The 24,923-nt window shown below is 43.7% G+C and overlaps 1 protein-coding gene across 1 annotated transcript; it reads right to left on the bottom strand.

The window, feature by feature from the left end:
* Positions 1-16,718: 16,718 nt before the first annotated feature.
* On the bottom strand, positions 16,719-21,581 carry LOC122558132 (maestro heat-like repeat-containing protein family member 1). The gene has a single exon (XM_043706451.2). It carries the CDS (start codon positions 21,579-21,581, stop codon positions 16,719-16,721), a length of 4,863 nt encoding a protein of 1,620 aa, XP_043562386.2.
* Between the last annotated feature and the right edge of the window lie 3,342 nt (positions 21,582-24,923).

The following is a 24,923-nucleotide window of genomic DNA, read 5'->3' on the forward strand; positions in this document are numbered from 1 at the left end:
AAAAATGTCACATTCAATTAATCTTGAGAAATTATTTAGCTGGTTAGCCACGTTCTTCAATGACTGTCTTCAAATTTATCAGCTGCTTCTGCATCAGCACAAGTTGCCTTACCAGACATTCTTCAGTGGTACAAATAGGCACACGTATTGAACTGGTTGAATAATTTGCTTTGACATTCAATGGCATTACCTCACTATTACAGACTGGGAAGTGGGATGTTATCCTTGGCCAGAAACTGAACTGGACAAACCATACAAATAAAGAGCAGGTCAGAAGCTAGGAATTCTGCAGTGAGTAGGATGGTAGTGGTCATAGGTTTGGAAAGTGGTCATAGGATGGTAGTGGTCATAGGTTTGGAAAGTGCTGTATAAGGAGCCTTGTTGAATGTCTGCAGTGCATCTTGTAGATGATACACACTGCTGCTACTCAGCATTGGTGGTGAAGAATGTGAATGTCAGTGTGGTAGCGATCAAACAGGCTGCTTTGTCCTTGATGGTGTCAAGCTTCTTGAGTGTTGTTGGAGCTGCACTCATACAGAGAGTAGGGAGTATTTAATCATAATCCTAACTTGTGGCTTGTAAATGATGGACAGTGTTATTCGAGACGGCTCAGGGAATCCCTGATGGACTCGACCTGTAGCCTTTCTTGGTTCATCCCAGAGATCGTACTCTGAGGTAGTCTGGAATATAAGACTCTTACAGACAGTTTAATTTAAATTATTACTTTTATTTACCAATGGCATCAATGTTACACTATAACATAGATCCCCACAAGCCAGGCTTGAGCTAAGGTTCTAAAACCTTTTGTAGAGTAGTGGTACCAGCTCTTAGCTGTAAGAGCTCTTTCAGGCTACTCTCCTTATTGTTGCAAACAAGCTATCTTTGTACAGAAATTGGTATTAAAATGACAAAAACGCCACACATCCTTAATCAGATAAGTAGCAACAAAATGGCAAAACTTTGCAGAGGAAGAGAAACTCATTGACAGGTCTGACTAATTAAGCTACATGCACATCAGAGTGGGAAACCTTGATCCCCAAATGGCTGATTGCTTTGGCTAGATAACCTTCCCTTTTAACAGTACATCATAATGAGCGATTAATTTAAATTACATGGAAAGGCCACGAGGTAACCTTGCTCAGATAACATACCCAGTATCATTGTCCTACAAAATGGCTTTCTTTTTTAAAATCATCTTAAATTCTCAGAATGCAAATTAAATTAATAACATTCCTGGATCTCAAACTCCAGAGAACAACACACAAACATTCAATCCATGATAAGCCAATGTTCACTCAAATCAGACCATAAATAGCTAAACTTTCCACCAGCTTTTGTCATGTCTCTGTCTCCTTTTCTCTCTCTCAGTTTCCCTTGAACCCTTCAGACAGTGAATGTAATTTACAGAAGAAGGTTTCTCTCTCACTCACACAACTTCCTTACTATGCCACTTTCAGCCTTTGTGTTTTCCTAGTCTGTAAAGTCAATGAGACATTCCCATTTCAGGACAGTCAAGATGACGGAACCGAGCTTCATAAATTCAAAGTCAAGGTTAGAGAGGTGCTGGAAAAGCACAGCAGGTCAGGCAGCATTCGAGGAGCAGAAAAATCGACGTTTCGGGCAGGAGTCCTTCATCAGGATTCCTGCAGTCCTCACTTTCGCCTTCATAAATTCAAATCTGTTCAGTGTGATATATATGAAAATCAGGATTGTTCAATTACATGCATGTTCCACTCAGCTTATTAAATTGCAAGTTCATTTCCTCTTGAGTATGAGTTTTGTTAAGAGTCTTTGATATAATCCAGCAATTTAGTTATTCTACATCCTGCTGTGAAATATGCGCTTCTGGCGTGAGAAGGAAGTACTGCCACACATTCCACAAGTGAGCAAATGTTATCACCTTATTTACACTGATCCATGGACACTAAGAACAGATGTCCCCAGTTCCTTTGAACAAGCACTTTCCTGCATTCTTTGCAGCACATGTGTCATATTTAAGACTACACGCTTTCTCAACAGGATTGGAAATTAAGGAGTTGAGTTACCTGTTGCAAAATTCTTAACTTCTGACCTGCTCTTGTCACCTTTCTATTTCTATGACGGTTCAGTTTCTGGTCAATGGTAACCACCACAATGTTGACAGTGGGACATTCGATGGTGGTAATATCTTTGTATGTGCCGAGGGATGATGCTTAAACTTTCTATTGTTGGAAATGGTTGTTGCCTGGCACTTGTATGGTGTAAATGTTACTTGCCTCTTGTTAGCCCGAACTTGGAATTTGTCCAGGTCTTGCTGTGTTTAGACATGAACTGCTTCAGTGTCTGCAGAGTCATATAATATGTTGAACATTGTGAAATCATCCACAAACCATCTCTGATGTCATGCGGGAGGAAAGGTCATATTGATAAAATAGCTAAATGTGCTTGGGCCGGGGACACTACCCTGAGGAACTCCCGAAGAGATATCTAAGATGACTGACCAGTAACAACCACAATCTTTGTGCCAGGTATAACTCTCACCAACAGAGAGTTTTTCCCACATTCTCATTGGCTCTAATTTTGCCAGGGCTCGTTGATGTCACCCTCGGCCAAATCTGGTCTCAGGTCAAGGGCAGTCACCTCAGAATTTCAGCTCTTTTGTCCATGTTTGAACTCCGGCTGTCATGAGGTCAGGATCTGAGTGGCCCTGGTATAACCAAAACTGAACATCAGTGAGCAAATTATTGGTGAGCAAGCGCTGCTTGATAGCACTGTTAATGACCCCTTAATCGAGAGTAAAATGATGGAGGGTTAATTGGCCAGTTTGAATTTGCCCTGCAGTTTGTGTACAGGGTGTATCTGGTTAATTTCTCACATAGCTGGGAAATGCCAGTGTTACACCTGTATTGGAACAGTGTGGTTGGGGTAATTGCAAGTTCTGGAGTACAAGTCTTGAAGACATTGCTGAAATGTTGTCAGGGCCCATAGCCTTTGCAGTATCCAGTGACTCCAGCCATTCCTTGATATCATGTGGAGTGAATCGAATTAGGTGATTACTGGCATTTGTGATGCTGGGCATCTCTGGAGGAGGCTAAAATGGATCATCCACTCGTCACGTCTTGCTGAAGATCTTTGCAAAGTCTTCAGCCTTATCTTTTGCACTGATGTATTATTGAGGATGGAAATATATGTAGAGCTGCCTCCTCCTCCAATGGGTTACTTAATTGTCCACTACCATTCATGACTGGATTTGGCAGGACTGGAAAGCGATTGGCTCTGTTCTGACATTCATTTAGATCATGACCAATTCTTATCTTCACCCAGCCGACCTCCAGTTCCTTTTATTTCTGCCTCTCAAATGGAACACTAAATTCCAACATATTATGGTCAGTGTTTCCGACAGGATCTTTTACTCTCAGATCATGGATTAAATTTGCCCCATTAGCCCAAACAGCCTGATCCCTGAATGGATCCACAACATCTGTTGTAGGAAAGTGTCCAAAATAAATATTGCATTGTAGCTACCTTCCCCAACTTGATTTTCTCAATTTACATGAATATAAAGGTTACCAACGGTTAATGCACAATCGTTTAATCACATGCCTTCATTATTGCCTGATTTTTAGTCTCTGTCCTACAGAACGATTGCTGTTAGGTGGCCTATGGACTACTGCCGCCGGTGTTTTCACTTGTAGGTCCATTGCCCCCACCCCCCCACCAACCCACCCTCCATTCCCAGCACCTTCCCTTGCTGCCACAACAGGTGTAAAACCTCCACTCACACCTCCCCCCTCTCCTCTGTCGAAGGCCCCAAAGGATCTTTTCATGTCCAGCAAAGATTTTGCTACACATCCAAGCACCTCATCCACTGTATCCATTGTTCTCGATGTGGTCTCCTTTACATCAGGGATACAGAATGCCAACTCATGGAGCATTTCAGGGAACATCTCTGGATCACACGAACCCAACAACCCTCACTGCCCTGTGGCCGACCACTTCAACTCCCCCTGTCACTCCACCAAGGGCATGCAACACTTGGGCCTCCTACATCGCCAAATCCAAGCCACCCCAATGTCTAGGGGAAAGAATGCCTCAACTTCTGCCTTGGGACCCTTCAAACACAGGGCATCAACATCAACTTCACTAATTTCCAAACCTCCCCTCCCCCCACTTCATCCCAGTTCCAACCCTCCAACTCAGCACCGCCCTCTTGACTTACCCCACCTGTCTGCTCCACCCTCCCTACTGACATATCACAATCACCCCCCTCAACCTGCATCCACCTATCACCTTCCCAGCTACCTTCAACCACCCAGCTTCACCCCACACTCCTATTTATCTCTCACTCCCCCCCACTTCAGTTACTGAGTCATATTGTCCTAAAGATGTACAGTACGGAAACAAACCCTTTGGTCCAACTTGTCCATGCCAACCAGATATCCGAAACTAATCTGGTCACATTTGCTAGCACTCAGCCCATATCCCTCTAAACCCTTCCTATTCATATACCCATCCAGATGCCTTTTAAATGCCGCAATTGTACAAGCCTCTACCACCTCGTCTGGTAGCTCATTCCGTACATGCACCACCCTCTGAGTGAAAACATTGCCGCTTAGGTCCCTTTTAAATTTGTCCCCTCTCACCCTAAACCTATGCCCTCTAGTTCTGGACTCCCCCACCCCAGGGAAAGATCTTGTGTATTTACCCTATCCATGCCCCTCATGATTTTATAAACCTCTATAAGGTCACCCCTCAGCCTCTGACGCAGCAGGGAAAACGGCCCCAGCCTTTGGATGTGAGCATAAGAGGTAGAGTTAGTAAGTTTGCAGATGGCACTAAAATTGGAGGTGTAGTGGACAGTGAAGAGGGTTACCTCAGATTACAACAGAATCTTGACCAGATGGGCTGAGAAGTGGCAGATGGAGTTTAATTCAGATAAATGCGAGGTGCTGCATTTTGGGAAAGCAAATCTTAGCAGGACTTAGACACTTAATGGTAAGGTCCTAGAGAGTGTTGTTGAACAAAGAGACCTTGGAGTGCAGGTTCATAGCTCCTTGAAAGTGAAGTCGCAGGTAGATAAGATAGTGAAGAAGGCATTTGGTTTGCTTTCCTTTATTGGTCAGAGTATTGAGTACAGGAGTTGGGAGGTCATGTTGCAGCTGTACAGGACATTGGTTAGGCCACTGTTGGAATATTGCATGCAATTCTGGTCTCCTATCTATTGGAAAGATGTTGTGAAACTTGAAAGGGTTCAGAATAGATTTACAAGGATGTTGCCAGGGTTGGAGGATTTGAGCTAGAGGGAGAGGCTGAACAGGCTGGGGCTGTTTTCCCTGGAGCGTTGGAGGTCTTACAAAATTATGAGGGTCATGGATAGGGTAAATAGGCAAAGTCTTTTCCCTGGGGTCGGGGTGTCCAGAACTAGGGGGCATAGGTTTAGGTTGAGAGGGGAGGGGAAAGATATAAAAGAGACCTACGGGCCAATTTTTTCACACAGAGGGTGGTACATGTATAGAATGAGCTGCCAGAGGAAGTGGTGGAGGCTGGTACAATTGCAATATATAAGAGGCATTTGGATGGGTATATGAATAGGAAGGGTTTGGAGGGATATGGGCCGGTGCTGGCAAGTGGGACTAGATTGGGTTGGGATATCTGGTCGGCATGGACGGGTTGGTTCGAAAGGTCTGTTTCCATGCTGTACATCTCTATGACTCTATGACTCTATTCAGCATCTCCTCATAGCTCAACATCCTTATAAATCTTTTCTGAATCCTTTTAAGTTTCACAACACCCGATAGGAAGGAGACCAGAATTGCAAGCAATATTCCAGAAGTGGCCTAACAAATGTCCCATACGGCCACAATATGACCTCCCAAATCCTCCACTCAATACTCTGACCAATAAAGCTAAGCATACTAAGCAAAAGTCTTCTTCACTATCCTTCCTACCTACAGCTCAATTTCTAAGGAACTATGAATCTGCACTCTCTTTGTTCAGCAACACTCCCTAGGACCTTCCCATTAAGTGTGTAAGAGGGCTGTGCTTCTTTTATATTCTAAGTTCAGAAAAGTAAAAAAAATCCTCTTTTTAAAGGGCTTTGTTTTGCATTGCAGAAGTTTTTTTTTTGAAACGCCGACCTCCTTAAAATAAGGAATTTTGTTTTTGTTTTGGGGAGTCCTACAGGTGATTGGCTCTGGAGATGTTTTACTCTTCAAGGAATTTGTTGAAGGCGAGTCATTTTTTATTCAGTTAATCAGCTAGGTGATTGATTTTATTTAAAATTTACATATTTGATGTAATTTTAGTTTATTTTCCATTTTAACAATATTTTCTGTAGATAACAAAAGATAGTGTTTATATCACGTGTTATTGAAAGTTCCAGTTTTTAGATTTAATGTTATGAAAGGCAAATATGAGGTATAGAGAGAGATGGATAGCAGATTTTGAAGAGTTATTATACTGCAGGGTCAGTCAGATAGATGGGTGACTGTCAGAAAAGGTGAGAAGGTAATTCAAAAGTCTCCAGTGGCTATTCTTCTATCAAATGGATATTCAGTTTTTGGTACTGTTGAAGGGGATAGTCTCTGAGGAAAACAGAAGGGGCAGTCAGTTATTGGGCACTAGGAATAATTCTTAGGCAGCATTTGACAACATTTAATAGAATTCTTGTTATAGGGAACTATCCTGTTAGGGGAAAAAACAGGAGATTCTGTGGCAGTGAGCGTAAATTTATGATGGTTTGTTGCTTTCCTAGTACTCAGATTAAGGACATTTCTCAATGTTTCAAGCATATTGTTAAAGCTGAGATTGAGGAGCCAGAAATTAAGGTACGTGTTGGTAGCATGACATTTTTAGGGAAAAGATTAAAGTAGTACAGAGTGAATTGAAGAAATTAGGTAGAAGATTAAAAAATAAAACCTTAAAAGTGATCTCTGGTTTATTCCCAATGTCAAACTTGAATGAGTTAAGGAACAAAAGGATAAAGGAGATAAATTAATGGCTGAAGCCGTGGTGTACTTTTTGAGGGATTCAGACTTATGGACAATTGGAATGCCTTCTGGGATAGAATAGTTCTGTTCAAAAAGGCTGGTCTAACCAGTGGCTCAGTGGTTAGCATTGCTGCCTCACAGCGCCAGAGTCCCAGGTTCAATTCCAGCTTTGGGAGACTGTCTGTGTTGAGTTTCCACATTCTCCCTGTGTCTGTGTGGGTTTTCTCCCACGTTCCAAAGATGTGTTGGTCAGGTGAATTGGCCATGCTAATTAGTCAGAGGGGGTTGGGTTGCTCTTCGGAGGGTCGGTGTGGACTTGTTGGGCCAAAGGGCCTGTTTCCACACTGTAGGGAATCTGATCTAAACTAGAAAGGGACCAATATCTCAGCAGGGAGATTTGCTCATTCCATTAAGGGAGACTTTATATTGATGGACAGGGGAATGGAGGAATTCTAAGTACTGTGAAAATAGAAAACTTGTTGGGAAAGGTTCTGAATGTGACGATAAGAAAGGCAAGAGAGAGAGTATGGAGTAACTCTGAAGAACTAAATTGCATTTATTTCAATGTAAAAGATCTTACAGGTAGGGCTGATGAACTCAGGGCATGTTTAAGAATATCAGATTGGGACATCATAGCTATTAAGGACATTTCTCAATGTTTCAAGCATATTGTTAAAGCTGAGATTGAGGAGCCAGAAATTAATGTACACATTGGTAGCATGACATTTTTAGGGAAAAGATTAAAGTAGTACAGAGTGAATTGAAGAAGTTAGATAGAAGATTAAAAAATAAAACTTTAAAAGTGATCTCTGGTTTATTCCCAATGTCAAACTCGAATGAGTTAAGGAACAAAAGGATAAAGGAGATAAATTAATGGACAAGACTGGCAGTTCAATATTCTGGGTTTTAGATACTATAGGAAGGATACAAAAAGAGGCAAGAAAGGATTTGGGGTGGGGGTGTGGGGTGGGGGGGCGCATTTTTGATTCAAGAAAGCATTACTGTTGTGACGAGAGATATTTCTGAAAAATCGTCCAGTAAAGGTATATGGGTAGAAACTAGAAATAAAAAAGGAAAGATCACATTGATGGGATTATACTCTGGACCCCCCAATAGTATAGGGAAATTGAGAAACAAATGTGTAGGGAGATCTCAGATATATGTGAGTATAATAAAGTTGTAATAAGGGGTATTTTAATTTTCCACACATTGACTGTAGTTAAATATTTGGATGGTGATGAATTTGTTAAATATGTTCAAGAAAAACTAGATATTCTATTGGCCAACAAGGCAGGGCAGGTGACTGAAGTGGGGGAACTTTTGGAATCTTGCGATCATAATTTGATGAGTTTCAAAATGGTTATTAAAAAGGATCAGTCTTCCATAAAAGTTAAAGTTTTTAATTGGAGTAAGGCAAATTTTAATGGTATGAGTCAAGAACTTTCAGAAGTTGACTGGAGTAGACTGTATGTAAAGGGATGATTAATAAGTGGGAGGCTTTCAAGAGTGTGATGAGGAGAGTTCAGAGGCATTACGTTCCTGTTAAAGTGAAGGGTAAGGCTGGTAAGATTAAGGAACAATGAATGAATAAAGATATTGAGGTTCTAGTCAATAACCATTTGGATACAGAACTGGCTCAAAAATAGAAGACAGAGGGTGGTGGTGGAGAGTTGTTTTTCAGACCGGAAACCTGTGACCAATGGAGTGCCACAAGGATCAGTCCTGGGTCCACTACTTTTCATCATTTATATAAATGATTTGGATGTGACCACAACAGGTATAGTTGATAAGTTTGTAGATGACACCAAAATTGAAGGTGTAGTGGACAGTGAAGAAGGTTACCTCAGATTACAACGGAATCTTGATCAGATGGGCTGAGAGGTGGTAAATGGAGTTTAATTTAGATAAATGTGAGGTGCTGCATTTTTGGAAAGCAAATCTAAGCGGGACTTATATACTTAATGGTAAGATCCTAGGGAGTGTTGCTGAACAAAGAGACGTTGGAGTGCAGGTTCATAGCTCCTTGAAAGCAGAATCGCAGGTAGATAGGATAGTGAAGAAGGCGTTTGGTGTGCTTTCCTTTGTTGGTCAGTGTATTGAGTACAGGAGTTGGGAGGTCATATTGCAGCTATACAGGACTTTGGTTAGGCCAGTGTTGGAATATTGCATGCAATTCTGGTCTTCTTCCTATCGGAAAGATGTTGTGAAACTTGAAAGTGTTCAGAAAGGATGTTGCTAGGGTTGGAGGATTTGAGCCATTGGGAGAGGTTGAATAGGCTGGGGCTGTTTTCCCTGGAGCGTCCGAGACTGAGGGGTGAGTCATAGAGTCATAGAGATGTACAGCATGGAAACAGACCCTTCGGTCTAACACGTCCATGCCGACCAGATATCCCAATCCAATCTAGTCCCACCTGCCAGCACCCAGCCCATATTCTTCCAAACCATTCCTATTCATATACCCATCCAAATTCCTTATAAGTGTTGCAATTCAGTGTACCAGCCTCAACCACTTCCTCTGGCAGTTTATTCCATACACGTACCATCCTCTGTGTGAAAAAGTTGCCCTTAGGTCTCCTTTATATTTTTCCCCTCTCACCCTAAACCTATGCCCTCTAGTTCTGGACTACCCAACCCCAGGGAAAAGACTTTGTCTGTTTACCCTATCCGTGCCCCTCATAAATTTGTAAACCTCTATGAGGTCACCCCTCAGCCTCCGACGCTCCAGGGAAAATAGCCCCAGACTGTTCAGCCTTTCCCTATAGCTCAAATCCTCCAACACTGGCAACATCCTTGTAAATCCTTTCTGAACCCTTTCAAGTTTCACAACATCTTTCCGAAAGGAAGGAGATCAGAACTGCATGCATATTCTAACAGTGGCCTAACCAATGTCCTGCACAGCCACAACATGACCTCCCAACTCCTGTACTCAACACTCTGATCAATGAAAGAGAGCATACCAAACGGCTTCTTCGCTATCCTATCCACCTACGACTCCACTTTCAAGGAGCTATGAACCTGCACTCCAAGGTCTCTGTTTAGCAACACTCTCTAGGACCTTACCATTATGTGCATAAGTCCTGCTAAGATTTGCTTTCCCAAAATGCAGCACCTCGCATTTATCTAAATTAAACTCCATCTGCCACTTCTCAACCCATTGGCCCATCTGATCAAGGTCCTGTTGTAATCTGAGGTAACCTTCTTCGCTGTCCACTACACCTCCAATTTTGGTGTCATCTGCAAGCTTACTAACTATACCTCTTGGGCTAGCATTCAAATAATTTATATAAATGACAAAAAGTAGAGGACCCACGTCTGATCCTGTGGCACTCCACTGGTCACAGGCCTCCAGTCTGAAAAACAACCCTCCACCACCACCCTCTGTCCTCTACCTTTGAGCCAGTTCTGTATCCAAGTGGCTTGTTCTCCCTGTATTCCATGAGATCTAACCTTGCTAACCAGTCTCCCATGGGGAACCTTGTCGAATGCCTTACTGAAGTCCATGTAGATCACATCTACCGCTCTTCGCTCATCAATCCTCTTTGTTACTTCTTCAAAAAACTCAATCAAGTTTGTGAGACATGATTTCCCACGCACATAGCCATGTTGTCTATCTCTAATCAGTCCTTGCCTTTCCAAATACATGTACATCCTGTCCCTCAGGATTCCCTCCAACAACTTGCCCACCTCTGAGGTCAGGCTCACCGGTCTATAATTCCCTGGCTTGTCCTTACCACCCTTCTTAAACAGTGGCACCACGTTAGCCAACCTCCAGTCCTCCAGCACCTTATATGTGGCTATCGATGATACAAATATCTCAGCAAGAGGCCCAGCAATCACTTCTCTAGCCTCCCACAGAGTTCTAGGGTACATCTGATTAGATCCTGGGGATTTATCCACTTTTATGCATTTCAAGACATCCAACACTTCCTCCTCTGTAATATGGACATTTTTCAAGGTGTCACCATCGATTTCCCTACATTCTGTATCTTCCATATCCTTTTCCACAGTAAATACTGATGCAAAGTACTCGTTTAATATCTCCCCCATTTTCTGCGGCTCCACGCAAAGGTCGCCTTGCTGATCTATGAGGGGCCCTATTTTCTCCCTTTTGTCCTTAATGTATTTGTAAAAACCTTTTGGATTCTCCTTAATTCTATTTGCCAAAGCTATCTCATGTCCCCTTTTTGCCCTCCTGATTTCCCTCTTAATTACACTCCTATTGCCTTTATACTCTTCTGAGGATTCACTCGACCTATCCTGTCTATACCTGACATATGCTTCCTTCTTTTCCTTAACCAAACACTCAATTTCTCTAGTCATCCAGCATTCCTTATACCTACCAGCCTTCCCTTTCACCCTGACAGGAATATACTTTCTCTGGATTCTCGTTATCTCATTTCTGAAGGCTTCCCATTTACCAGCCATCCCTTTACCTGCGAACATCTGCCCCCAATCAGCTTTCGAAAGTTTTTGTCTAATATCTTCAAAGTTGGCCTTTCTCCAATTTAAAACTTCAACTTTTAGATCTGGTCTATCCTTTTCCATCACTATTTTAAATCTAACAGAGTTATGGTCGCTGGCCCCAAAGTGCTTCTCCACTGACACCTCAGTCACCTGCCCTGCCTTATTTCCCAAGAGTAGATCAAGTTTTGCACCTTCTCTAGTAGGTACATCCACATACTGAATCAGAAAATTTTCTTGTGCACACTTAACAAATTCCTCTCCATCTAAATGCTTAACACTATGGCAGTCCCAGTCTATGTTTGTAAAGTTAAAACTCCCTACCATAACCACTCTATTATTCTTACAGATAGCTGAGATCTCGTTACAAGTTTGTTTCTCAATTTCCCTCTGACTATTAGGGGGTCTATAATGCAATCCCAATAAGGTGATCATCCCTTTCTTATTTCTCAGTTCCACCCAAATAACTTCCTTGAATGCATTTCCAGGAATATCCTCCCTCAGCACAGCTGTAATGCTATCCCTAATCAAAAATGCCACTCCCCCTCCTCTCTTGCCTCCCTTTCTGTCCTTCCTGTAGTATTTGTATCCTGGAACATTAAGCTGCCAGTCCTGCCCATCCCTGAGCCATGTTTCTGTAATTGCTATGATATCCCAGTCCCATGCCCTCAGTTCATCTTTCTTCCCTGTTCGGCCCCTTGCCTTGAAATAAATGCAGTTTAATTTATTAGTCCTACCTTGTCCCTGCCTGCCCTGACTGTTTGACTCACTTCTGTTCTCAACTGTACCTGTCTCAGATCGATCTCTTTCTTCATTATCTCCCTGGGTCCCACCCCCACCTTACTAGTTTAAATCCTCCCGAGCAGCTCTAGCAAATCTCCCTGGCAGTATGTTAGTCCCCTTCCAATTTAGGTGCAATTCTTATACAGGTCACTTCTAACCCAAAAGAGATTCCAATGATCCAAAAATGTGAATCCTTCTCCCATACAGCAGCTCCTCAGCCATGCATTCATCTGCTCTATCCTCCTATTCCTGCCCTCATTAGCTTGTAGCACCAGGAGTAATCCAGATATTACTACTCTGCCTAACTCTCTGTAATCTCCTTTCAGAATTTCAACCTTTTCCCTTCCTATGTCGTTGATTCCAATGTGTACAATGACCTCTTGCTGGCCTTTCTCCCCTTGAAGACATTCTGCATCCTCTCTGAGACATCCTTGATCCTGGCACCAGGGAAGCAACACACCATTCTGATTTTTTGCTGCTGGCCACGGAAACATCTGTCTGTACCTTGGAATAGAGGGTCCCCTAACACAGGGGACTTTTGCCCGAAACGTCGATTTTGCCTGTCCTCGGATGCTGCCTGAATTGCTGTGCTCTTCCAGCACCACTGATCCAGAATCTGGTTTCCAGCATCTGCAGTCATTGTTTTTACCTCATTGGTCCCCTAACACAGTTGATCTCTTGGAACCCGAACCCTTCATTGCATTACAGCCAGTCTCAATACCAGGAACTTGGCTGTGCGTGCTACGTTCCCCTGAGAATCATCACCCCCCCCACTTCATTTTCCAAAACACCATACTTGTTTGAAATGGGAATAGCCACAGAAGACTTCTGCACTAGCTGCCTACCTCTCTTACCTTTCCTGGAGTTGTATCACTGTATCTGAGACTTTTCCCCCTTCCTATAACTGCCATCTATAACATACTGTTGCTGTTGCAAATTCCTCATTGCCTCTAACTGACTCTCCAACCGATCCATACGATCTGATAGGGTGACCTTATAGAGGTTTATAAAATCATGAGGGGCATGAATAGAGTAAATAGACAAAGTCTTTCTCCCTAGAGTGGGGGAGTCCAGAACTAAAGGGCATAGGTTTAAGGTGAGAGAGGAAAGATATAAAAGAGACCTAAGGGGCAACTTTTTCACGCAGAGGGTGGTGTGTGTTTGGACTGAGCTGCCAGAGGAAGTGGTGGAGACTAGTACAATTGCAACATCTGGATGGGTATATAAATAGGAAAGGTTTGGAGTGATATGGGGTGGGTGCTGGCAGGTGGGACTAGATTGGGTTGGTATATCCTGTCGGCATTTGACGAGTTGGACAGTAGGGTCTGTTTCTATGCTGTAGATCTCTATGACTCTGTTTTGCAGCAGAGCCAACCATAGTGCCTCAAGCCTGGCTGCTGCAGTTTTCCTGAGAATCCATCCCCCGCAATAGTATCCAAAATGGTATGTCTGTTTGAGAGAGGAATGACCACTGGGAACTCCTGCACTGCCTACCCTTTACTCATCTTCCTCATTGTCACCCAGTGGTTTTCTGCCTGTGTAGCCCTTATACTCAGTATGACCAGCTCACTAAATGTGTTCCTCAGCATCATGGATGCTGCATAGTGAGTCCATCCAAGGATGTGGAGAGAATATTTCTTTTAATGGGAGAATCTCGAACTAGGAGTAATAGTTTAAAAATAAGGGTGCATCCATTTTATAAAGAGATAAGGATAATATTTTTCTCTCAGTGCATTAAGAGTCTTTGGAATTCCCTTCTTCGTAGGGAGTGGGGGTTACTGAATCTTAAAATACTCTTAAGGTGGAGATAATTCGATTCTTGATTCTCACGAGGGTGAACAATTATCACAGGAATGTTGAGTTGAGGTTATTGGGTGGTGGAACATGCTCTTCTTTCTTGTAATTGCTATTTGTGTAATTCATTTATACTGTTCTGAACTCTACGTGTATTTAAGTAAAGCACTGTTTTTATTTATCAATTGTTCCTACTTAGACTCTATTTGCTGTGTCTTTGGATATTTTCTGATCAGTCTGATCAGAGATGTTGTTAAGCACCTGTAGAGCAGGTGGGGCCTGAACTAAGGTCCCCTGGCTCAGAGGTTGGGACACCACCAGAAGCCCAGCTGCTTATTTTTGTGTTTAAAAAACTCTGTCCCTTTCTGTCTCACTCTGGATACTGTTGCTGGCTTTCCAAGGCCCCCCTTGTTTTGTAAGCCTATGTAATGCCTCTTCTGAACCATCCCCACTCAATAAAGCAGTCTGTGCAGGTTCTGAGAAGAATTCAGTTAAAAGTCACACAACACCAGGTTTATGTGGAAGCACTAGCTTTCAGAGCACTGCTCCTTCATCAGGTTGTTGTGAACGTTAAGATCATGCTCACAGAATTTAAAGCCAAAGGAATCATGGAGATGTGATACAGTAAACAATCTTAGATTAAGACTTTCATCTTTTTTAATGAGATATGCTGGTTTCTGTTCTTTGATATGTAAATCCCAGAGCTACTTTTAAATTACATTCTCAACATAGCTCAGCTTTTTAAACAGTAGTTGTGAAGTCTGTTTGCGTCCCAATGCTGTGTCAGACTGATTAACCCTTTGTATAGTTTTACAGGCAAAATAAAATGTAATTCTGTGAAAACAAATTCAGCCCATAAACTTATATGTGTGCGCATGTCAGAGTGACAGATTGAGTGTGTGCATGTGATAGAGTCTGTGTGTATAGAAATGTGTGTGTGCAAGCTTGGTTAAGTGTGTGTGTGACTGCGATGGGGTACGTGTGAGAGGTGCTTGTGTCAGTGTATGTGTGTGCATATGAGAGAGAACTTGTGTATGAGATTAGATTAGATTAGATTCTCCTACAGTATGGAAACACATCCTTTGGCCCAACAAGTCCACACCAACCCTCCGAAGAGTTAACCCACCCAGACCCATTTCCCTCTGACTAGTGCACTTAACACTATGGACAACACATCTTTGGACTATGGGAGGAAACCGGAGCACCCGGAGGAAACCCACACAGACACGGGGAGAATGTGCAAACTCCACACAGTCACCCAAGGCTGGAATTGAACTTGGGTCCCCGGCGCAGTGAGGCAGGTGTGTGTACGCTTGAAAATAGAGATTGTCGTTAAATCAAAGTTAGCCACTGCATAGTTAAAGACTGACCTATAATTATTATAGGATAACAGGATCTCAGTTTATTTCCAATACAAAAATTACAAAATGTCATTCAGATAAAATCAATCATTTTTTGTAAGGAGATGGAGCAGAGGCAGGGTCTGTATTATAAAGTGGTTGGAGGATGATCATGACCTTTGTTTAGAAGAAGCTTGAGGAGGATCAAGGTTTGTATTGAGTTAGCTTGATAAGAGTCAGGGACTTAGTGGAGGAGACGCTGGAACAGGATCAGCAAACAGTAAGGAATTGTCAAGTGTCTGTGGTATTAGGGAAACTGATGAGGATCACCGTCTATGTTTAGGAAATACTGACGAGGATCAGGGTCTGTGTTGAGAAGCTGATGAGGATCAGGGTCTATGTTGAGGAGAGGCTGATGAGGATCAGGGTCTATGTTGAGGAGATGCTGACGAGGATCAGGGTCTATGTTGAGAAGCTGATGAGGATCAGGGTCTCTGTTGAGGAGAGGCTGACGAGGATCAGGGTCTATGTTGAGGAGAGGCTGATGAGGATCAGGGTCTGTGTTGAGAGGCTGACGAGGATCAGGGTCTATGTTGAGGAGAGGCTGATGAGGATCAGGGTCTCTGTTGAGGAGAGGCTGACGAGGATCAGGATCTGTGTTGAGAAGCTGACGAGGATCAGGGTCTATGTTGAGGAGAGGCTGATGAGGATCAGGGTCTGTGTTGAGAGGCTGACGAGGATCAGGGTCTATGTTGAGGAGAGGCTGACGAGGATCAGGGTCTGTGTTGAGGAGAAGCTGATGAGGATCAGGGTCTCTGTTGAGGAGAAGCTGACGAGGATCAGGGTCTGTGTTGAGGAGAGGCTGATGAGGATCAGGGTCTATGTTGAGGAGAGGCTGACGAGGATCAGGGTCTATGTTGAGGAGAGGCTGACGAGGATCAGGGTCTATGTTGAGGAGAGGCTGATGAGGATCAGGGTCTCTGTTGAGGAGAAGCTGACAAAGATCAGGGTCTATGTTGAGGAGAGGCTGACGAGGATCAGGGTCTGTGTTGAGGATAAGCTGACAAAGATCAGGGTCTGTGTTGAGAAGCTGACGAGGATCAGGATCTGTGTTGAGAAGCTGACAAAGATCAGGGTCTGCGTTGAGGAGAAGCTGGAAGAGGATCAGCGACTGTCCTGAGGAGAAGCTAGAGGAAGAGCAGGGTCTATGTTACTGAGCAATTTGAGGAGAAGCAGTGTTGAGAGTCTGGCGAATGTTGAGTGTTTCGGTGAGAAGCTGATGGAGGAGGATCAGGGTCTGTTTTATTGGGAGGCTGAAGAAGTATTCGGGAAATTGGAGGAGGATCAGGGTCTGTGATGGTCAGCATCCACCTTAATATTTATATTTTTTCCACCATGTGATTCTTTGAGCAGGTTTCGAATGTTCTTCTGGATGTTGGAAAAAGAATGCTGAGAGAGTAACTGCATTTGCTCGGATCTGCTCTTGTTGGTTGGTGAAGAAGGATATACAGTCTGTGACGTAGGTGTGGATTCTATCAGGGACATCTTTTATGAGTTGTTTGGAAATGTCCTTTAGGAATCCTGTGTAGTTCAGGGTTTCCTCCCCTAAATGCTTGTCAACCTTTGAGTATGCATCATCTGAGGCAATGAGGGGAATTGCCAATCGAAGTGTTGAGGCACATGATCTTGACACTTCCTTACTGTTTCCACCCAGGTGAAGCAACAAAGAAACAAGGTGAGAATGTACTTGTTGGTGGAAGTAGGTTCTGGGATCTTTACATGCACACTTGACTAAGCGCCCCAACACAATAAATGCTTCAGCCCGCACCTTCTCACACTTGGCTTCAAAGAATGGTTCAATGCCAGTCATGATTTTCAGGACGAAAGGTCTGATGGTATTTGGTCTCAATTGCTCCAGATGCTTTGAGAGGCATAACAACACCTCGAACATGAGCAGGTCATTGTCATTCTCCCCAGTTTCCATCAGACCGGTCATCGCACAGAGCACTGGCCGAGAATATTTCTCGAGTCGGTGAGGAGCTCCAGTTGTAACATTGCTCATGCCCCGGACACACAGAAACTGAACAACTGAAGATGAGCTATATAGGCACCTTAGCAACCTGTTCATCAGGGTATCTGTAAGCTGAAGCTGTGAGATCTGTGGGGACTTTAAGAGTTCTCCAAAGAAGGCAGCCACAGTAACTTTCTGACACTCTTCTACTGTCAGGATGAGAGCTGAGAGTTGCACAACAATCCCTGTCAGATTAGAAGCAGCATATCGGACCATTGCTTTTGCCAGCAAAATAACCCCTCTGTGGGACTTGCGTAGGTCCATCATCTGATCCCATCCCCCATTTTCTTGCATGAAATGCACCACTTGATGATTATTTGACATATTCAGCAGGTCCATTAACATCTCGACACAGTTCACACAGACATCTTTACTGCTCAACGACTGAGGTTCTGCTGAGAAATCTCTCTGTTTGGATTCATGATGGGGAACAAAAACCTTGGGCAGGCGAACTTTGATGGAGGAGCTGTGATGGATGAGCAGGGTGCTGAATAACTGGGGGAATAACTTAAGGACAACCTCTCGTGACTCGGGTGTGGTTATCATCTCATACAAAGCACACACTGCTGCCAGAGATTCGAGAGTTGAATATTGATCCAGATGTTCAGTTAAGGGGGATGTTCTCCTTTCCCCAGTTGGCAACTGTTTATTCAGTATATTCAGCAGCTCTTTCATTGTATTCATGGAACATTCCGGCTCCTCTGCCAATGTTCTCCAGATGTCACTGACATACTTATCCAAAGGAACAGGGAAAGTGAGGAGACAAGACACAACTGTTGATGTGTTGTGTGCGGTTAGAATGGCAATACTACGTAGGACAGAAAATTTCACTGCCTCTGAAGGGACTGACTGTAGCTGAACTCTCAGCAGGTTAAGTATCTCAGAGACCTGGTCCCGAAGTTCACTCCCACGCATTTTTATGATGGTTTTGAGGAAGACAGCAGCTGCACTGGAACAGTTGGGCTGAGGGTCAGTCAGTCCTTTAAATGCTGCAAAAAGTAGATTTCCTACTTGGTCATGGGGCAAAGAGTTTGAAATGATCTCACTGATCTGACTGGCTGTTTGAAAGAGGACTGAATGGTCAGTGTTGACAAATGCTTCTCGGACAGATTTAAGAATGTCTAATTGCTCTTGATGCTGATGCAAATTGGTGCCTTCATACGAGAACTGAATAGACAGGATGATGTGTAAACTGTCCATGGCCAGCTGGCCAATGGATGGTGATGGATCTGCACAGCGTGGTATCACTCGTCCAATCAAAGTCCCCATATTATTTAACGGCACTACATTTTTAACATCGAGATTCTCCAAATAACAGTTCAGGAGCTCGAAGGTCATGATCATAGCCCTCTCACGTACATAGTCCTTTGTTGACATGATCCACTCTTCCAGCTGTGTGAATATGGACTGAAGACCATCAGGGGACAGATCTTGAAGTAATATTTGCTTCAGAAGGTCTTGCAGAGCAGTCAGGGTTTGTTTATAAAGTGTGGCTCTCTCCTTGATGTTACTATCAGTTGCTTTGACCTCATTTAGTTCTGAAGGGGCCAAGCTGAAAGTACTTAATAGACAGGTCTGAATAAGTTGCAAAGTGTCCTCTTGGTCACCGTGTAGCTGTACAAGATACATGCAGGCAGACATAGCTAAAAGACGCACAGGGTTCAGCAGTACTTGTGATACCTCAGCCTCAATAAGATCCTGCATGTATTTCAAAAGTTGTCTTTTCCCACTGAAATGGAAGGGAACTCTTTGATGAATTGACTGTAGAGACCTGGCTATTAGAGTCACGGTTTTTATTAGGCTTATCCTTAGTGTGAGATCCTTGGATTCAGACTTTGTCCCCTGAACACCAGTCATAAACTGGTTAACCACAGCAGGCAGAATGTGGCTTTCGACTCTGGAGAGCACTAGTTCCTCAGGTGAATAGAGGGCCATGTTCCCATAGCACAGAACCAGTGTGCTCTTCACTTTATCCAGATCCACCTCAGGCTTATCCCTAAGAATATTGAAGAAGTTACTTGTGTTCTTTAAGCTGTTCGAATTGGCAAACTCTTCCAGGGCGCTGAGCGTATCATCAAAATGGGTCATAGCACAGAAACCAATGGCAGCAGCAGCTCCTTCTCTCTCTGCAGTCTCACTGTGCTGAACATTGAGGAGCATTTGATGAAGCTTCCCCTTTATGTTTTTATGAGGAACATGATGGAGCACTGTGCCAAGAGATTTATAAAGAAAACCTTTCTCTTGTGGGGAGTGATGGTCAGTGTGGATTTGTCTGCACATTTCGTCGCTCAGCTTACCTGTCCATTCCTCGTCACCAATGTGATTGAGAGATCTGGACAAGAACAGCAAGAGTTTCTTCTCCCATTCTTGCTGGGGAAGAGATTCCTCCGAATTCTGCAGTAAATAATCAGCTAGTGAGGGAAGTTCCTCTCCCCACCCTGTCACTGTTGCTGGGTGGATATTGAAGCTCAGGACTTGCAAGAGTCTCAGTGCAGCAGCTCCACGGCCTCCTCCCTGATATGGACAACAGCACACAATGAGGAGCCGGGCTAGCAGTGCCTGGGCTTTAGGGAGGTTGGTTTCTTTACTGTATTGAACTGATAAGCTTTCATTGCCAGTTTGCAATTTCCTTTTCCCAAGCTGTGCTAAACAATTGCAGATTGTTGTTAAAGCTTGCGTGTATTGGGTCATTGTGACACACTCTAATAAGAATGGCCAAAGTATATCCTCCATCTTCACTGAATTTGTGATCATAAACATCACTGTTTCACATATTGTAACTAAATCTTCATCTGTAACTTGATCTAGGTGTTGGTCAGATGATACTGGGGACCCTGAACGAACAGGTGTGGCACACTGTCGGATGAGAAATTCCACCATTACCTTTCCTCCTTCCGGCTTGAGGTAACCTTGTTGGGCCATGGCACATATTACCTGGGCAATGATCTTCTTTTCCTGATTGCTGCCCTTGTCCAGGAGAGTCGGTTTTATTGCAGCTACAATCTGAGCTGCCTTCTGTTCAATGTGTGGGGATGCTGAGCTGATGAGATGTCTCAGTACACTGAGTGTGCCTACTCTGACTTGCTGGTCAGTATTCTCTAACTTAGTTAAAATAAAGTTGATCAATGCATCTGTGTAAACTGGGGCCAGAACTGTGAAACAGCGAAGGATCTCTGAGTGGTTTTTCATAGCAAGTTGGTTATTAAAGTCCACTGAAAGGCAAATCTGCTGATGCAGATTGTTCAGCACATTGTCTACCTGTGTCTTCAGTTTAAGACACCTCATCTCTGTGGCAGTATTTAGTACCTGGTAGAGACACTCTGTGATTGAACAGTGCCCCCCTTGTTTTTTAGTGAAAGACAGAAGGCTTCGGATTAGCTTGGGCAGCTCTTCCTCCAGTCGGTCCTTGGGTAGCAGGGAGCTGATGTAGCCTAGAGCTTCCACTGTTGGGATGTTCAACTTGGAATGCTCCTTCTCAAGCCACATTTTGAACAACAGACTGTAGACAATGTTGATCTCGGTGGAAAATGTCGTTTTGATGGATGTAGGGTCTAAGCCTTTCTCCTTTTCCAGATAGATCAGGATGCTTTTGCTAAAACTACCCATTGCTGAGGCAAGTACTGATTTCAAATCCTCATCCTTCACTCCAATTAGAACTGGAATCATGGTTTCCATAATAGATTTGAGAAAAGGCAGCATGCCTGACACATTTTGTATTGACATTTTGCTCAAAGTCTTCACCATGTACATGTGGGGAAGATGTCCTTGTTTGAAATTCTCCATCGTCAACTGAACAACTTCATTAATGAATCTGAAGCTCATGGCAACCAGGAGATTGCTTGCAGCTTCCTGGCTGTCAGCTTGTGCTCCTGTGAATGTCATCCAGAGCGTAGCCACCGAAATAATTTTCTGTGCTAATGCTTGGCTTATTTGGTCAATGGTGTCCTTGATAATCTTTGTCACGCTGTCTAATATGACAACCCCTTGTGGGACTGTCAGTGTGGTATGTTTGGATAGATAGTCATGGCAACTCTTCAACACTGTCTCTGGATGGTAACAACCCAATGTATGGAGGGTGTTTGATATTTTCTCATGACCATATTCACCCTCCTCTGCAGTCAGGTTCAGCAGGGCAACTGAGAATAGTTCCACACTGCTATTCATTTTAGGAATTTTTTTCACAACTTGGGACTGGAGAGCTCAAATTGCTTAATTCAGTATTTACAAAGATTATTAATGACCTTTTACTAAAAGATGCGTCCTTTCGGAATTATACCCGTGAATTCTCTGATATATTTCTAAGCAGATCAATCCAGATCTTTACTCCGAGTTCTAATCTCTGCAGTTCAGTCTGAAGGATCTAATTGCCCAGTTACATTCTATGTCTCGTGATCAATTAAAGAGTACCTTTCTTTATTCACTCAGAATGGAATCTACTGGACAAATGCCTGTTTACGTTCTAACTGCTCCTTCTCTTGCGTAATTAGTGCTGTTCCTTTACACAGTATTTCCAAGCGCATCTCCATTATTCTTCCCAGATTTGAAAGGATAGGATAAAAGACAGTTGTTTTAAAGCTCTCGTCCCATCACTCTCTCCAATACAAATGTACATTTGGTGTCACTTTTCTGTGTTTTTGTTTCCCCCATTCTTCCTGTTTCTGGGTTGTTATGGTTTTCATTGTGAAGTCACCTGACACAAGACAACCCCCTAGTCTTGAGCTGACCCTGACTCGCTTTCCCATATGAATGCCACCAGTTGATTGTGACTATTTTAAATGGTGGTGGTTAGAGTGAAGGAAGACCAATCTGACAGGGCAACAACTGCATACCCTAGCAACACGCTGGATGGTACAACAGCTTGTTTTCTAATGTACACCTTTCTGTGCCACAGATTTCAAAGCACTGACACCAGAGTACATAGAAATACACTTCCTCTCTGCTTCTTGCTGGAACAAAGGTCTGAACCATCCCCACCCATCACCGCCCTCCTCCAAATGGCTGAGCTTGTCTTCACCCTAAACAACTTCTCTTTTAACTCTTCTCGTACTCTTCAGGTCAGAGGGGTAGCCATGGTAACTCGGGTGGGCCCTGGTTATGCCTGTCTCTTTTTGGGTACCTGGAACATTCTCCACCCACAACTCTTTCTGTGATATATCAATGGTATCAATAGTGCTGCTTCTCTCTCTCATCCAGAATTGGAAAGGTTTGTCAATTTTGCTTCCAATTTCCATCTGCCCTCACTTTCACCCAGTCCATCTCTGACTGCCCCCTTCCCTTCCTCGACAACATCCCTGTTTCTATTTCTGGGGATAGACTGGTCACTAATATTCACTATGAACCCACCGACACCCACTGTTATCTGGAGTATACATCCTCACACTCTGCTTCCTGTAAAGACTCTATTCCATTCTCCCAATTCTCTGTTGCATATGTTCCAAAGATGCTGACTTCGACAAGGGAGCCTCTGAAATGTTCACCTTCTACTTCACCTGAGGATTCCCCAGCACTGTTGTTGACAGCGCCCTCAAGCAGGGCCAACCCCTCTCCTGCACTTTGGCTCTCACCCCTCTTCCTTCCCACAATGGCAATAGGATTCCCCTTGTCCTTACTACCATCCCACCAGCACCCACAGCCAGAAAATCATTAGCCACTATTTCCACCACTTCCAGTGAGATGCCACCACCAGACACATATTCCCCTCCCCTCCCTTGCCTGCCTTCTGGATTGTTCCCTCCAGGACACCCTGGTCCACTCTTCCTTCACTCCCAACACTCCCCCCAACAGCCCCACGGCACCTTCCTTTGCAATCGCTGAAGCCGTAACATTTGCCTATTTACTTCCTCCCTTCTCAGCATCCAAAGGTCCAAACATACCTTCCAGCACTTTACCTGCACTTCACACAATGTTGTCTACTGCATTCGCTGCTCATGATGTGGTCTCCTCTACATCGGGAAAACAAAACATAGACTAGGTGACCACTTCGCAGGCCATCTACATTCTACCTGCAAAATTGACCTCGAGCTTCCAGTTGCCACTTCAAAACACCACCCGGTTCCCTGGCCAAATTCTCTGCCTAAGGATTGCTGCAGTGCTCTCAGTGTGAGCTGGAAGAACAACACCTAATTTTCCGCCTGGTGAGCCTGCAGCCTTCTGGATTCAATAACTTTATTGTATCCAGGGTTCAATAATTTTAGGGCTTCAGCTCTCTTATGTCCTCCCCCCCAACCCCACACACCAGGCCTTGTGATCGCACAGTCTGCTATTCCACACACAACTAACACTCCATTAACAGCTATTCACCCTCCTAGCCAGATTATTTTCCACTCCTTTGTCTGTCCAACTATTCTTCTCTCTCTTTGGGCTCTATCCCCACCTATCGTTTACTCCTTCTGCAACCACCCCACCCCACCCCCACCCTTTGCATATGAACCAACACTGTGCCAACTACCATCAGTCGTGAGGAAGGGTTGTTGGATCTGAAGCATTAACTCTGATTTCTCGTCACAGATGCTGCCAGACCTGCTGAGCTTTTCCAGCAATTTTTGTTTTTGTTTCTGATTTATGGCATGTGCAGTTCTTTCAGTTTTTATGTGGAAATTTTGTTTTGAGTCAGATATTTCCAATAAACTGATTAAAATTGAAGTCTTGATCAGATCAAAAAGTAATGGTTACTTCTATACCCAGGGAGAAAGTGGTATTTAGTTTGTTGCTCTGAATAACTATTGGTTGAAAAGAAGTGTCAATATCGTTAAGTTCAAACTCGAAAGACGATGTCAAGTTTAGGAACAATCTTTTGTTAAAACCTATTTACTAGCTCAGAGACTATGCCATCTACTGAGGTGATGGCATAGTTCTGAACTAGTAATCCGGACAATGTGGGGTAGATTAGATTACTGACAGTGTGGACACAGGCCATTTGACCCAACTAGTCCACACCGACCCTCCGAAGAGTCAGCCACCCAGACCCATTTCCCTCTGACTAATGAACCTAATTTGCGGAGTGGACTCGATGGGCTGAATGGCCTTACTTCCGCTCCTATGTCTTATGTCTTATGGTCTAACACTATGGGGCAATTTAGCATGGCCCATTCACCTGACCTGCACATCTTTGGACTGTGGGAGGAAACCGGAGCACCTGGAGGAAACCCACACAGACACTGGGAGAATATGCAAACTCCGCACAGACAGTCGCCCGACCCTGGAATTGAACCCAGGTCCCTGGCGCTGTGAGGCTAATCACTGAGCCACTGTGCCACCCAATATCCTGGGCCCCTGGAATCCTAGCACTGCAGAAGATTGAATTAAATTTCAATATGGAATTAAAAGTTTAATGATGACTGAAAGCCCATCTGATTCATTAATGTCCTTTAGGGAAGAGGAAACTGTCATCCATCTCTGTGATTTCACAGCAATATGGCTAACTCCTAACTGCCCTCTGAAATGGATTAGCAAGCTACACGGTTGAATCAATCACTAGAAGTCTCAAAAAAAGGACCGAAACAAACT

This window comes from Chiloscyllium plagiosum, unplaced genomic scaffold (assembly GCF_037043375.1).
Source record: "Chiloscyllium plagiosum isolate Xiang-an unplaced genomic scaffold, Cpla_swu_hap1 HiC_scaffold_18, whole genome shotgun sequence".
Taxonomy (NCBI): domain Eukaryota; kingdom Metazoa; phylum Chordata; class Chondrichthyes; order Orectolobiformes; family Hemiscylliidae; genus Chiloscyllium; species Chiloscyllium plagiosum.